The sequence below is a fragment of the Chaetura pelagica genome, unplaced genomic scaffold (genome assembly GCF_000747805.2).
Source record: "Chaetura pelagica isolate M959 unplaced genomic scaffold, ChaPel_1.0 scaffold69, whole genome shotgun sequence".
In the NCBI taxonomy this organism is placed as follows: domain Eukaryota; kingdom Metazoa; phylum Chordata; class Aves; order Apodiformes; family Apodidae; genus Chaetura; species Chaetura pelagica.
Window position 1 is genome coordinate 5857413 of NW_009970724.1, and position 13513 is coordinate 5870925.

General features: G+C 40.9%; 1 protein-coding gene across 2 annotated transcripts in view; it reads left to right on the forward strand.

The window, feature by feature from the left end:
* PRKACB (protein kinase, cAMP-dependent, catalytic, beta) overlaps positions 1–2094 on the forward strand; it is a 33937-nt gene extending 31843 nt beyond the window's left edge. For both annotated transcript variants that reach the window (XM_010006599.1, XM_010006600.1), the window contains one exon: positions 1020–2094. In XM_010006599.1, the coding sequence (XP_010004901.1) occupies positions 1020–1145 (126 nt within the window). In that variant the 3' untranslated portion in view covers positions 1146–2094. The remainder of the gene's footprint in view (positions 1–1019) is intronic.
* The last annotated feature ends 11419 nt before the right edge of the window (positions 2095–13513 follow it).

Sequence of the window (13513 nt, forward strand, 5' to 3'; positions counted from 1 at the left end):
TCCTGCTGGCTGTGTAGGGTCAGCATAAGCTGACAGACAGTAAAAATGCAGGTATGTCCCTGTGCAGGCCTGTATCTTCATTTAATGTCATCTTCAGTTTAACTTCAAGATGAGCAGAGGTTGAATTGCACTAAATTGGAAGAGAAAGATTGAGAATATCAAGTTGGAGCCAGACCCAAGGACTTTATTGCAAGGTCAACCTCAAGAGGCTGCAGGTTCCCTCAATTTTAAGCAGCAGCACTTTAAAGGGTCCTGGGAAATGACTGGTTCAGCACCTGAGTATGAATGGCTTACTGTCATGCAGTTGGCATGAGATGCACTGTATCTCAAGGCTAATCGAGTATATATGTGGGTGTGAGAGGATGTGGAGGCAGTCTGTACCCAGAAGGGGTTTTCCATCATTAATTAGAGCTGCACTGGCTTTCTGTAAAATCTTCTACTGACTCCTTCAAGTCCCTGCTGGTGTCTCAGTTGTGGTCTGGTTTTGAGAAGGCTTTTACTTCTTTCTTACAGTTAGGTCCTAGGAGGAACTTCATAGGAAGTGCAGAACAAACTGTTTTAAACTTCTGTTAGGTTGGGTTTTTTTGGAAATAGAGGATTGTTGTTAAGGAGGAGGAGACGGGTTCCAAACTGCCCTGAGATTTTTGATCAGTGTTGATGGCAATTATCTTCTGTGCTTCTGCCGTGACCATTGCGTGCAGCCACACCACGCAGCGCTGGGAGCAGGGTCTCTTCTGCAAGAACAGTACTAAACTTTGAAGTGTGAAATTGATTATTGTTGTTGTTGTTATTATTGTTGTTGTTGTTATTATTGTTTGCTGGTGAGATATTAAGTCTTTTTCAACTCACTTTCATATATTTAGGCTTGCACCTTTTTAGGCTGGTTTTATTTATGTGCCACAACTTTAAGGTGGTTCACTGTAATGTCTGGATTCTTGGCAGGATATGAGGGCTAAAGGAGATATTGTTGTACTTACAAAAGCATATTTAATGTCCTTTTTTTTGTTTCCCAAATACAGGTAGAAGCTCCGTTCATACCAAAGTGCAGAGGCCCTGGAGATACCAGCAACTTTGATGACTATGAAGAAGAAGATATTCGTGCGTCTCTAACAGAAAAATGTGCAAAAGAATTTGCTGATTTTTAGTAGGAGTAAGAGGACAAGATGACATCAGGGCTCACATTGGGATCTTTGCACTCTGTTAACAGATGAGGTGGAGCTGAGACCATCATATGTCAAAACAGTTACCTAGTTACTTCATTCCACAAAGCTGACTGAGGTCTTTATTGCCATCTTCCATGTGTGCAGTTTGCACCAACCCTTCTAACTAGGCACAATTAAGCAAGCACTGTTTGTGCAGTAACACAGAATAATAGACCACTTTCCTACTTGACTTTGGTTTCTGTCGTTCTTTGTTTCTGTGTATTGTTCATTTTTCCCCTTTAAAATGAAGTAGTTTTTTACCCAAGAATGCTCCATTTTATTTTGAATAATGTATTACTTGTGTGAGTGAAATGGAAGGTGTTGCGGCTAGTGTGATTTAGACTGAAGTGAAAGATAAATGTTGCTTCTAGTCTGTGCCAGCCAATAATTCTTGTCTGTCTTGTGTCTGATGCTACAATTTATAATTTTTAGTAGCTCAGACTAAACCTAGCCAACATTTTTAGCATTTTTGAAGGTAGTATTTATCGCCATATAAATGTCTGCTAAATTAACTTAAAAACATTTCTTCCTGGAAACTGACCAAAATTCAGTAGAGTCAATTGGATGGCTTAAGTAGGGGACAGTAGCTAGACCCCGTGCCTTGGTTTTCTACATCCCTGCAGTTTTCATCACTGCCTTCTCCCTGTGTATTTCCCACCTAGGCAGCAGGTAAATTGCCGTAACCAGACTGTACCATGGCAAGCTTACAGTCTCATCAGAGGGAGTAATTCCACCTGGTCTGGATTTTGGACCATATTGAACCAAGTCAATTTACCAGCATTTCAGTTGGCAGGTATGAAATGGCTTTTTTAAGAACACGAACCCTAAACTCTTAAAGGAAGTTTTGGTCAGTATTGTAGGGAATCTGATTCATTTTGATTCACGTTTTCTTTTTTTTAACAGCAACAACAACAACAAAGAGCCATTGTTTGGGCTCTGAGATTCCTTGCTTTGAGCCTTTTTTGATTAAAAGGGGCATCCATTAAAATAAAAACCACCACACCACAAAAAGCAAAATGCGCTCTGCCAGTAGCTGTGAAAAACAAGTGGTTTAGCAAATGCAAAATAATGTTCCAGATGCATCGCTGGATGAACACGGTTATTTTTTGTTAGCTGATAAGAGCAAGAGGTTATTGCCAAGTTTTTATTCTGGTATACTATATTAGTAAACTGAGGATGGAGTACTGCTACAATCATTTTCTTTTTAATTACAGCACTTCATTCATGAAGAAAAGAGACAAAGTTTAAAAACTGCAACAGCTGGGTTTATTTTAGTAGTGTGGTGTCTACATTTCTAACCAACTTTCTTTCAATCAAGCAGAATGTATGGTCACACAGATACAAGTATTTGGGCTTAATTATGTTTTGTATACTCTCACCAACTGACTTAAAAGATACTGCTATCATGTGCTAGCTTTGGGCACCTTTACACATTTATTTCAATGTTAATAATCAGTGGCTCAGCACTTTTTTGGGGGTTGCTTTTAAACTTATTCATAGTAGTTTTATTTGTACACTTTATTCTGGCTGCCTCAGTGACCTGTCTTAAAACAGCACATCTAAACAGTTTAAACTAGACTCATATTTTATGATAAATTTACATGCATACAAGGATGAATTGTTTTTAACAAAAACAAGCTATATTGATACATAGCCATTGCATTTGTTTGAATGTCAGTGCAAATAAACCACTGGCATTCCTTCCTTTTAATCTGTATGACACTCCTTTAAGAAAAGCCTTTGTAGACATTTTACAAAAGGGTATGAAACGTACCATCCGACATCATGTATGTTTAGGTTGTTGAGCATTTTTGCACAACGTCATGAGGAGGCTGACACTGAATGCAGTCTTTGTCCACCCATATTTACATACGTGCAAGAAAAGTATAAGATACTTTGCTGTAGCAAATTTTATGTAACAAAGATATATCGTCACATTAATAAATTAAAAAAAAAATCCTTTGTATGAAAATGTTAAAATCTTTTGTATTTCATTTAGACCAAGGACATGCTGCTGTATGCTAGCTGTATGCGATAAATTCTACAGTAACTTTGTTGTCGTTTATGAACTTTAAAAGATTTTAATAAATGTTGGAGATCACTATTTGATTCTGTTATGATTTTAATTTTTAATCACTACATTGATAATTCTAGCAAAGTTCAAAGATTTTTCTGTTGTGTAAAATACTGTAATCATTCATCTTGCGTGTACAATAAGACAAAAGTCTAGGAAATTGGTTCTGACATGTCTGTCTGATATCCAGATTAAATTCTATGTGGGCATAAGTGGACGAGTCATCTTAATGCCATGATATTATGTTATTTTTTAATTTCACAAAAATCATGTTAGGAAGTAAAATACTTTTCCAATATGGCATAATAGACTTCAGTATGGAAATGAGATTCTATTTTGGAAAAGGAGGGGAAGTGTGCAATTTCCAAGGCATTAGTGAGTACATTTGACAATGTGAGTATTATACAACCCTCTCATTTAAACACCGTCATAAAATATAACTGCAGAATATTATGTTACCTGTATTTAATTTGAAAAATCCTTTTCACAATATGGAAAAAATGTATATCTATGACAGTAGAAGCTTGTTAATTTTACACATTTGAGGAATTAAGTGTTGAACTATATGGTATATTTTAATTGTACTCTAGTTGTATGTAACTTTCATTTCCAACATAAAGGATTGTATCTCATTAAGTAAATTGCTTTTTTATTATCTTGTCAGTTGCATTAAAACCCTTATTTTTAAATCCTTTAAAGTATTTTACTAATTTTTGCAAATAATTAGATGTTTTTAAGTGCTGCAATAGTGTGCAATATAGTAAACATTTATATACAGAAGTGCAAATTAAATTATGTACAACACTTGTGCTGCTTCTTTGTGAATCAGAATGTTGTATGATGAGAGTTGTTGCATCTCCCCATACACTGCAAACAGGGTTTGGAAGCAATAGGAAAAGGTTATGAAACATACTGCACATATTAGTTGGGACCCATTAAGCTTTACACTAACTAGGGTGTTAAGAGAAGATGGTGTGGAGAACACTAAAGGCACTATGAGAAGTCAGTGAGTTGGACTTCTTAGACAATCAAAGACAAGCAAGGTGATCTTTAGCTGCAGTATTGTTTGTCTTCATATTTTCACATTCAGACTCTGTGCTTTTTATTAAAGATAATTGCCTGTTTTTAAACTGTCTGCAGATCCCGCTGTACAAACTTTGTGCTGTGTCTTCATTGTGCTGTGAAACTGATAGAAGTAAAGACTGTTCATGGTCTTGGCATTGTCTGTCTTGAGGCTTTTTCTGCAAGTGTTCAGAGAGGCTCTGTTCCCCTCTCTAACGCAGCTCCTCCTCCTCTTCCTGCTTTCTGGGTGGAGCTCCGACCCCTTTGCTTCTGCTGCTGTACCTCTACTGACTGTGGTTTTCTGTTCTTGGTTTCATGGTACAAATACTATATCCCATTTTAAAGACCTTTGTACTTTTTCTAAAGCTGAGCTAAGAAACTGCAGAAAGACTGTCTTCTGCTTTGACTGGAGCTCCCATTCACACATGGCCTGTCGAGTAGCAGGTTTGAAGGTCTCATTCCCATCTGCTCTTCTGATTTGCCATGTGTAAGGAGGACTTGCTCCAGATAAGGCTTTGACAACTATTCTGTAAGAAACTGGTAAAAAGATTATTTTATTTGGAAGGTGGGGGTTGTATAACTGATCTGGATGTGTTTGACAAACAAAACAACAAAAAAAGATAAGCTGTAGGACCACCATATTTTATAAGTGTGGGTCTTGAACACATTTTAAAAATGTTTTTAATAGACAGCTTGAGGAACCAAGTGATTTGAGGCTTCTGACAGAAGTAAAATAGGAGCATCTAATGTCAGACTGGGTAGTGGTCACTTCCAGCAGAAGGATTAGAGCTCCATAAAGATGTTTGAATAGATAGTAAATATGTGTTGTCTTACACAGGAATTATGTAAAGGGCTTATCAGAAGGATAACATGGGTATCTCAGGACAAGATAGGATCTCGAGATACCTTCACTGTAGCTTCACTTCCTAAGTTCTGAGTTTGATGAATAGAAGTTTGAATCAAAGCTGAGGTCTAGCCACATTTTGACCTTTTGTTGTTGCTTGCTTTTTTTTGCCTTCTTTTTTTTTTTTTTTTGTATGCTACAAAAAGGGATGCCTACCTAAAGGAAACTTGTGTATGTTGAAAATGTAGTTTAGTCATTGGAGTGAGTTCCCAATGACTTCCCAAGAGTCTATTTCAAACAGTAAAATTTCCTCTTGAATCCTTACAGTCTGCTTGTGCTGTTCCCTCCCTCAGAGGGTAAAATACAAATGTATTTGCAAAAATGTACTTGCAAAAATTGTCTTTATGTGGGTCTTGGTATTTGTGATGCTCATTTTCATTCACTCATGGTCAGTGAAATATGTAAGAAAGACCCAGTGACAAATTTTCCTTATTAGTGCTCAGTTTACAAGACTTAGATTTTGATAGATTACACAGTAGCAATCTAGTACCTAACTGGATATTCTGTTCTGCAAAAGCAGCCTGTCTGAGGATGAGGCATCTTTTCTAAGGATGAGATAGGGGAAACACTTTGCCCAACACATGGACATGGTTGCAGCACAAAAGCTCTTCAGGGATGAAAAGGTTGTTCTAGTTGGAAGGAGTTTGAGGACGGAGTCCAGTGATCTGCTCCCATGTGTATGCAACCACAGTAGCAGATACTTTCCTTTGCTGGGAGGTAGGGGTCAGAGACTTTTTCCATTGCCTTTGCTTCCAGGATGCTGTGGAAGACTGGAAAGGACACAGCTGTAGGTATATTGACTCAAATGGAACAAGGTCTCAGCAGCCTGGCGTGTAGTGACATATGTTCAGGGTGTCCAGTCAATTACAGGGAGAAATAACTGGTCATTAGTTACTGGTTCTCTTTCTGTGAAAGTCTCTGCTCGGTGGTTTAGGACATAAACCGGGGACTTGGCTCCAGGAGAACATCCACGTCAGAGAGCACCTCCCGTGGCCAAAGCACCCATGGCTCATTCATTCTGGAAGAGAATTTCCTAACGGGGCTGCTCAGCTGCAAGGTATGTTTCCTGCCAGAGGTGTAGTGCAGCGAACGCTGGGGGGAACTCCCTAAACTCTCATAAATTATTTGGTCTTTTTTAAAGCCACACGAGCAAACTTGAAACACCAACACAAATGCCTTTTTTCTACTAGGGGTTTGCACAACCTAAAGCTATGCTTTTAGGTATTCATAGTATTATGTCTAAAGTTATTAAACTGATCCTATTTCTGCAACTGCTTGTTGACGAACAGAACTCAGCTCACATTTTTCTTGGGCTTTTTTTTTGTGTTCCAGGCTCGAATCAGGATCCCACCTTCACCTACAGCTTCTCTGTAGCAAAAGGCTGTAGCTGCATTCCTTTGCCAGTAGGTGGCACATTGACAAGGTGTGGAAAGGTGTGGAAGACGTGGCAGCTTCAGAGCTTAGTAAGAACTAGAGTTGGAAAATATTTAAGAGCAGAAATTTGGACTGTATCGGTCACTTACTATGTCAGATAATACATGCAATGCTAACCATAAGTATTTATTTTTTATGTATTAGTAGATTTTCACTTTAAACCCTTGAGTTAATTATTAACACTTGAGTTAATTATTAATACATTTTTTTCACTGGTTTTCATGTCAGTATCAGCAAAACAAAAAAGGAGGTTTTTACATTAATTTGAGCAAAAGCATTTTCTTCATAATATGTATTGTTGCACAAGTTGTATGAAAACTCCCCTAAAATTCCCTGACTCATAAATCCTATTTTCATTAGAGGCTAGAATTGGGGTGTCTGTTTTAATATCACAGTCACATTTCTATATTACGTGCATTGGAAGTTCATAAATGAACTGCTTTTAATCAAAGATTGTCAGAAAAAATACTGAGAAGTGCTTCTAAGCTGATTCACTAAATATATAGTATTTATAGTAGAGAGGATATACATTTTTAGAGTTGGATGCTGATCACATTTAGATGTATCTCTACTAATTATAATGTTTACAGGCAAAAAAAAATGCTGTTAAATATTTATCTGAAAGGCATGACCACCAGAGCAGTTGAGAGAAAGTAAAGTTATAGCAAATGTGGTTTTGAGAGCATCTCTGATCAGTCTCATCAAACAATTTAGAGCTGAGCAGATTTTTAAAAGGTCAGTATAACTGTTACAACTTTAATGCATAACTTTTAAAGGTCATGTCTGCTCATGTTCAGATGTGAGTATCTGTTTGGTTTGATATCAAAGGAGATAATAGAGAGGAAAAACAGTCATCTCACGTGTGACTGGAACACTGACCCTGCTGTGACAGTGCTTCCTTTCTTGCAGTCCGTGGTAGTGTTTCCTACCACGTTCTGCCAGACAACATGTGCATCCTTGATCTTTCATATTTACATACAAAGCGCAGGGTTGCCATGATTTCTTGGTGTCCTGATAATTCAGTGTCTGCAAACAGAGAACCCATAAGCACCCCCCGCACCCCCTCCTCCCAGTGACTGAGAAATGCAGAACACAACCTATTCTTGGGTGCTTTCAGTGGGCTAAGGAGCATCCTCCTCCACAGCTGTTCCATGTCATGGAAGAAATGCTGTGTTCTGGTCTTCCATCCTGCTATCAGTTCTGGCAGCTATACCAGAACTGTAACATGTTAAGATGCCAGTGTTTACCAGGACATGGGTGCTTGACAAATATTAGAAATCTGGATGTTTCTAAAGCAGGGTAAAACTGCCTGCTAATGGCTTACTCTGTCTGGGTATCTGGTGGAAAACTTCACCACCCTAGAAACTCACTGAATGGTCCACCTGAACACCATTGAAATGTGATGATTTCCCAGAATGGCTATGGCTAGCAAAGGTAGACACCCTTCAAGAGCTTGCCACTATCCAAGTGTTGCATAGGTCTTTGTGCATGATAAGAATAATTTGTTAGAAGAAAAATATTCAGTGGGCCACCAAGGTGTTTTTCAGTGATAGGTAAGTTCTTTGCTCCTGGAAAAAAATGCTTTCCAGCAAAGTGAGGAGAAAAAAAACAAATTAGCACTAACTTCTTAATCTAGTATTTGAAACACAGCTTGTGTTTTAGTGACATTTTTCTGTCTGTAATTGTGTTTTTCTATTATTGTGTTTATCAGCATGTTGTGCTTTTCCATTTGCCTCACTTCATATAACCAAAGTGCTACCTCTTGGATTTCCCACAGATTTAAGTTATTTCACTGAGATGTCTGAGCCATATTTATATAAAATATTTTTATTAGGCTGGATTCTGTTTTACAGTGTTGGTATTTCATATTAATAATTTTTATAAGCTTCTTGCTACATTATCACAAGCTAAGCAAATATGTGGCAGGTACTACTGGTAGTATGGGCAGAATGAGTTGTGTTTTATACAATGTTTGTTTGGATATAAAGTATAAGCTTTAAAATAACAAGGGTTTAAGTCTTGACAGTAGTTTTATTAAATATGAGCAGCTACCAGAATCAGAAGGAGTACAAATTAAGTAGGGCAGGAAATTCTCAGTGAAGTGGATATAATTCACGTGCAGGAAGATTTACTTAAGCAATTCAGTCTTGAAAACCGGTGGAAGCAGAAGCAGAAAGGTACCTCTGGCTTTGAATTGTAGTCAGCTCCTGCACACATTCAATTTTAGCCTGGCGTGAGGAGGATGTAACCCCAGTCATGTTATTGGAGCTTTGTATGATTACAAAAGAAAAGGTTGGATAATGCTTATTGTGTAAAAAGGACCTTAGCATACTAAGGCACAGATTTAAGGGACTCCCCTTCAAGGCAAAACAAGAGGGCTTTTGCCATGCTGTTAATTACTGCCCTGTCAGTAAATCCGAGCAGTGCTCCTCCCCTCCCGGCTTGCAGCAAGAGAACTGTGCTGCTGATTGGGCACCGTGGGCCTGCAGAGCTCCTAACCCAGGCGTTGACCCTGAAACCCAGAGCTTTTAGAAAACTTTCTGCACATCTGTGGTTTTTACCTTTTAAGAGTGTACCCAGGTAACTGCATGGAATATAAATCGAGGCTGACTGTTGTGCTCTGATGTAGTATTTTAATGTATCCTTCAACTTAATTGCCTTCAAAATTAATGCCAGGTTAGTACAAAACACTCTGCTGTATTCTTGTTACAGGTTTTCTCCCTGCCTTCCCTCTACACTTGCTTTACACCAATGCTATCTTTGGCCTTTTGTCTAGGGTTTGTGCAGAACTACAGAGCAATGTAACAATGCTCAGGCCTGCAGAAAACCCTGACAGGTCAGGAGGGGACTCTTAAGAAGACACAGCACAGCTTTTGGATTACCTTCTTGGCCAAGGCAGGATTTGAAGAGAGGAGCTTCATTGCTCTACTCCATGGGTGGACTGGAGTACCTTGCAGAGAGCTGTCTCATTCCTCTACGCAGTGCCTAAGTAGGGAAGGGAGAGACAGACAACAGGTATTAAGCTGTGAAAGCAATGGAGCAAGGTAAGTGGCAAAATTCCATTCGACCAAACGTGAACTGGAGTGGAAAAGACCTTAACTGAGGAAAGAGAGTTTTCTGAGAATAAACTGTTAGTAATATGCAACCTGGACTAATAACGGGGATTTTGCCCTTTCTGGGTGTACAGTAATTGCCATGGACTGTGGAAAAGACCCCAAGGTGCATAGCAGTCCTGGGATGTCTGAAATAATCAGTGCTGTATGGGTGTGATAAAAGTCCTCCATAAGCGTAGTGTGGAGCTAAGGGCTCTGCAGAGAAGAAAGGGAAGGTAGAAGGTACTGCTGAGACCCTACAGCACCTCAGGGCACAGATCTGCATGTCTGCTCCTGGAAGGCCAACACACACCAAGAGGAAAGGGAAATGGAGCTCAGAAAATGCAGAACTTGTTACAGAGAGAGTATAAAAGGGCTGTGGTCATGGTCATTCAGACAGCTGAGTAAACAAGCAAGAAAACTAGAGAAACAGAGAAGTAAACTATTAGCAATACTGTTACAGGAACAATAGGTATAAACTTGTGTGTGTGTTTTTCAAGTTGTAAATTCGAAGTTCTTAAACACCAGTATAGAGGAGCGTGATACAGGCTTTCTGACTGGAAAAGTGGGGTGAGATTCCTTATGGGCTCAAACACAGCACTAGATGCAGACGTGCTTGTGAGGATCTGGCCTGAGGGCAGGAGATCAAACTGCACGGCCTGGAAGGTCCCTTTTTATCTGTGTATTGCTAGGGAGGAAATTATGCCAAAGGGATTTTTAGACTACTGTTATTAACAGAGTGAAAATTGCTAAAAAATAATTCAGTTTGGGTAGCAAGCAGCTATGTTAAACCTGTGTTGCTTCCACATCTGTAGTAAGATTTACTTTAAAACATTCTATGTCCCCTCACCATTTCCCCTGCCTTCAGTGCTGCTCATTGAGAGGAGCCGATTACTTCTGGATGAAATCTCTCTGCATTTTTGCTCCCTTTGGTTTACTTTTCCTCGCAGTGAGCAGCATTTTCAGCCTGGCCAACCAGGAGCCACAAACTCTCAGTGCCAGCCCTGAAATGTCTCCCTGAACACTCAGAGGAAAAGCACAGCCCCTTCCAGCGTTTATTCCGCGCTGCATTTCAGTCAGCACAGCACGGGTACCACATCCCCGGCCGCTCCCCGCGACCCGTGACCCGCAGGCGCGGGGCGGCCATGGCGGGGCGGGGCGGGGGCGCGCCCTCGGGCCGCGCTGCCGCCTCTGGCCGGGCCGCCCGCCTCGCCTCAGGCTCAGCCCCGTGTGCAGGGGCGGCACCAGCCCGTGCAGCACTTCTTGGCAAAGAAATACGTATTTATACGTGATGTCATCCCTCCTACCCAGCGTAAGGCGAGTGCAGCCAGAGGAGCTTTCCTGGCTTCCCTCAAGGTGAAACCGCAGAACTCCTTAATTGTTCTCCCACTGAAGTTTCCCTATGGAAAAGTTTAACCGTGTTTATTACCCCTATGAACGGGTTTAACTATGTTTTTACCCGAGACTCTAGGATAAGGAAGGTTTAAAGGGCTGTACATTGCCCTGGGGAGCTGAAATTCAGCGCTGCTGCAGAGCTGAGGGTGCCACGCGCTCCTCTGCTGCTCGGGCAGTGTTTTGTCTTCATGTACTGCTGGTGCTTCCAGGGACAGGAAAAAAAAAAAAGCTTTTCAGTAGAAAACTGGCATTTTCCAATACCCAGAAAACAGAGTCAGCTGGTGACCAATATTTACACTGACTTCTGTGTGTTTCTTCTAGTGTATCAGCAGCAGCAGCTCGGAACAGGCAATGTTGACCCCTGAACCTGGATCTACCAACCCTGGTCTTGCTTTGTGGCCAGGAATTTATTTATTAAATTTTTTTTTGCCAGAAGTGGGATGCAAATGGTCAAACAAAAGTCTAATTCACTTTCCTGCTTTGTCTCCCTCCAGACATTATGTCGTTTAAATTACCTTACCCCAATGAATGAATATACAATATACACAGATCATATTCCACGTTGAATTTTTCCACAGCCTGTTTTCTTAAAATTCCTCTCTCTGCTGTTCAAGGTCTTTTAGATGGAATGCACGCACTGTGTGAGCATCAGTCTGGGTACTCTAAGGATTAATTGAAGAAAATTATGGAAGGAAGGAGAAAGTGTGAGTAAAATAGCTGGTTTATATTTGTATCCTCAAATGTCAGTTCATTACCAAAGTTAGAAATCAGCTGATGCAGAAGACTCATTATAGCCTCATTTAGAATGCTTATTTCTTGAGAGACAAAAAAGAATTGCCTCACCTGACTTGCTTGTCCAAGGCAAGTATGTCACGTTTTACAGTACACTTTGGGATGTGAAGAGGGTTTTCTTCAGGGTGCAGTATGTTTAAATACTCTGTTTAACTTGTTTATCTGCATTTATTTAAAATCTAAAGCAGTGAAGACTCCCGCTGTCTCCCTTCTCAACACTCCTACTCCAGTCACATTACTTGCATAGTTTTTGCAAGCTTTGGTTATTTATTTGTCAGCATCTAAGTCAAGCAAAATCAAATGGTCAGGGAAGTCATGTCTACAGTCCTTTGCACAAGTACACTTTTCCTGTGATTTTAGTGCTTGTAACCGTGTCCAGGTAGCAGTTAGGTGACTGATCTCTGTTCACAAGCTCAGCCAGGATGCAGTAAGCTCCTTCTGGGAATGAGAGAGATGCAGGATGCCTGGACAGCCCTGCGTGCCTGCTCTGCTGACCAGCAGGCTGTGTCTCTCAGTGCCAGGTGGGGTACTCATGTCATGGAGCCACAACTTGCTCTGCAGAAATCAGGCTGAAGTCACCAGTTGGTTCTTTATGAATCCCCAGGTGGCTTGTGACGTCCTCCTTGCCTCAGAGTGAACAGCAAGGGTGCAGTTTGAGTGGTTTGACTTAAAAGAAAATTCTATAAGTAAAACATCCCACAAATTTGTATTGATCCAGACTGTTAAGGATGGTCCAAAGGCCAAGTGAGTTGTGGTTGGGACACAGCCCTGGTGCTGTGAGGAAGTCTGCCAAGCATGTTGGTAGGGAAGGCAGGGTATGTTGGTTGGTATTGTTTTAGTTTCCCTAGCACTGACAGCATGTCATCCATGTAGCACTTCTGTGTCATTAGGAAACATCCTGGATCAAGGGAAATTTGCAAGAAAGAATTAAAAATTAGTGTAATAAAGAAGAAAAAAAAAAAAAAAAAGGCAGTTCCTGGAGAAAGTTTTATTGCCAGTGGGCAATAGTGACTTGTAGGTACCTGGAGTTGTACATTACCCACGGGATTTGCTGTACAGCATCTGTGGGTCTCCTTGTGAAATAAGGTGTGGTGCTCACACGAACAGGAGACGCAACTGTCCCCAGGAATCGCTGCCACATCTGCTTTCTGCTCCTGGTTCTAGGGTGGCATAGGGGCACGGCTCTGCTGTCCCCAGTCACTCCTCTTTCCTGCCCCTGTCGATGCCATTCACCTGCGAGTTGGCAAACACATTCTACAAATTAATTTTATGTAACTTTATCCATTTTCCGAAATCTGGCTGCTCCTATCCCCCACCTGGTGTAAAATCTCCTCGGATAAGCTACTGCACCCATCAAAAAAATGCGGGTATTTTCCCCCTTTCCCCCCACTCTTATCGTTACCACGCACACCCCACCTGGCAGGAGGAGCTGGGCTGTTTGCAAGGAGGTCCCAAGGCACCCAGGCCATGCACCCGCGGTCGCGCTCCTCCCGGGCCCGGTGCCTCGCTGGGCTCCCAGCCGCCCGGCCCCGGCTGCTGCACAGGTAAGCGCCGCGGG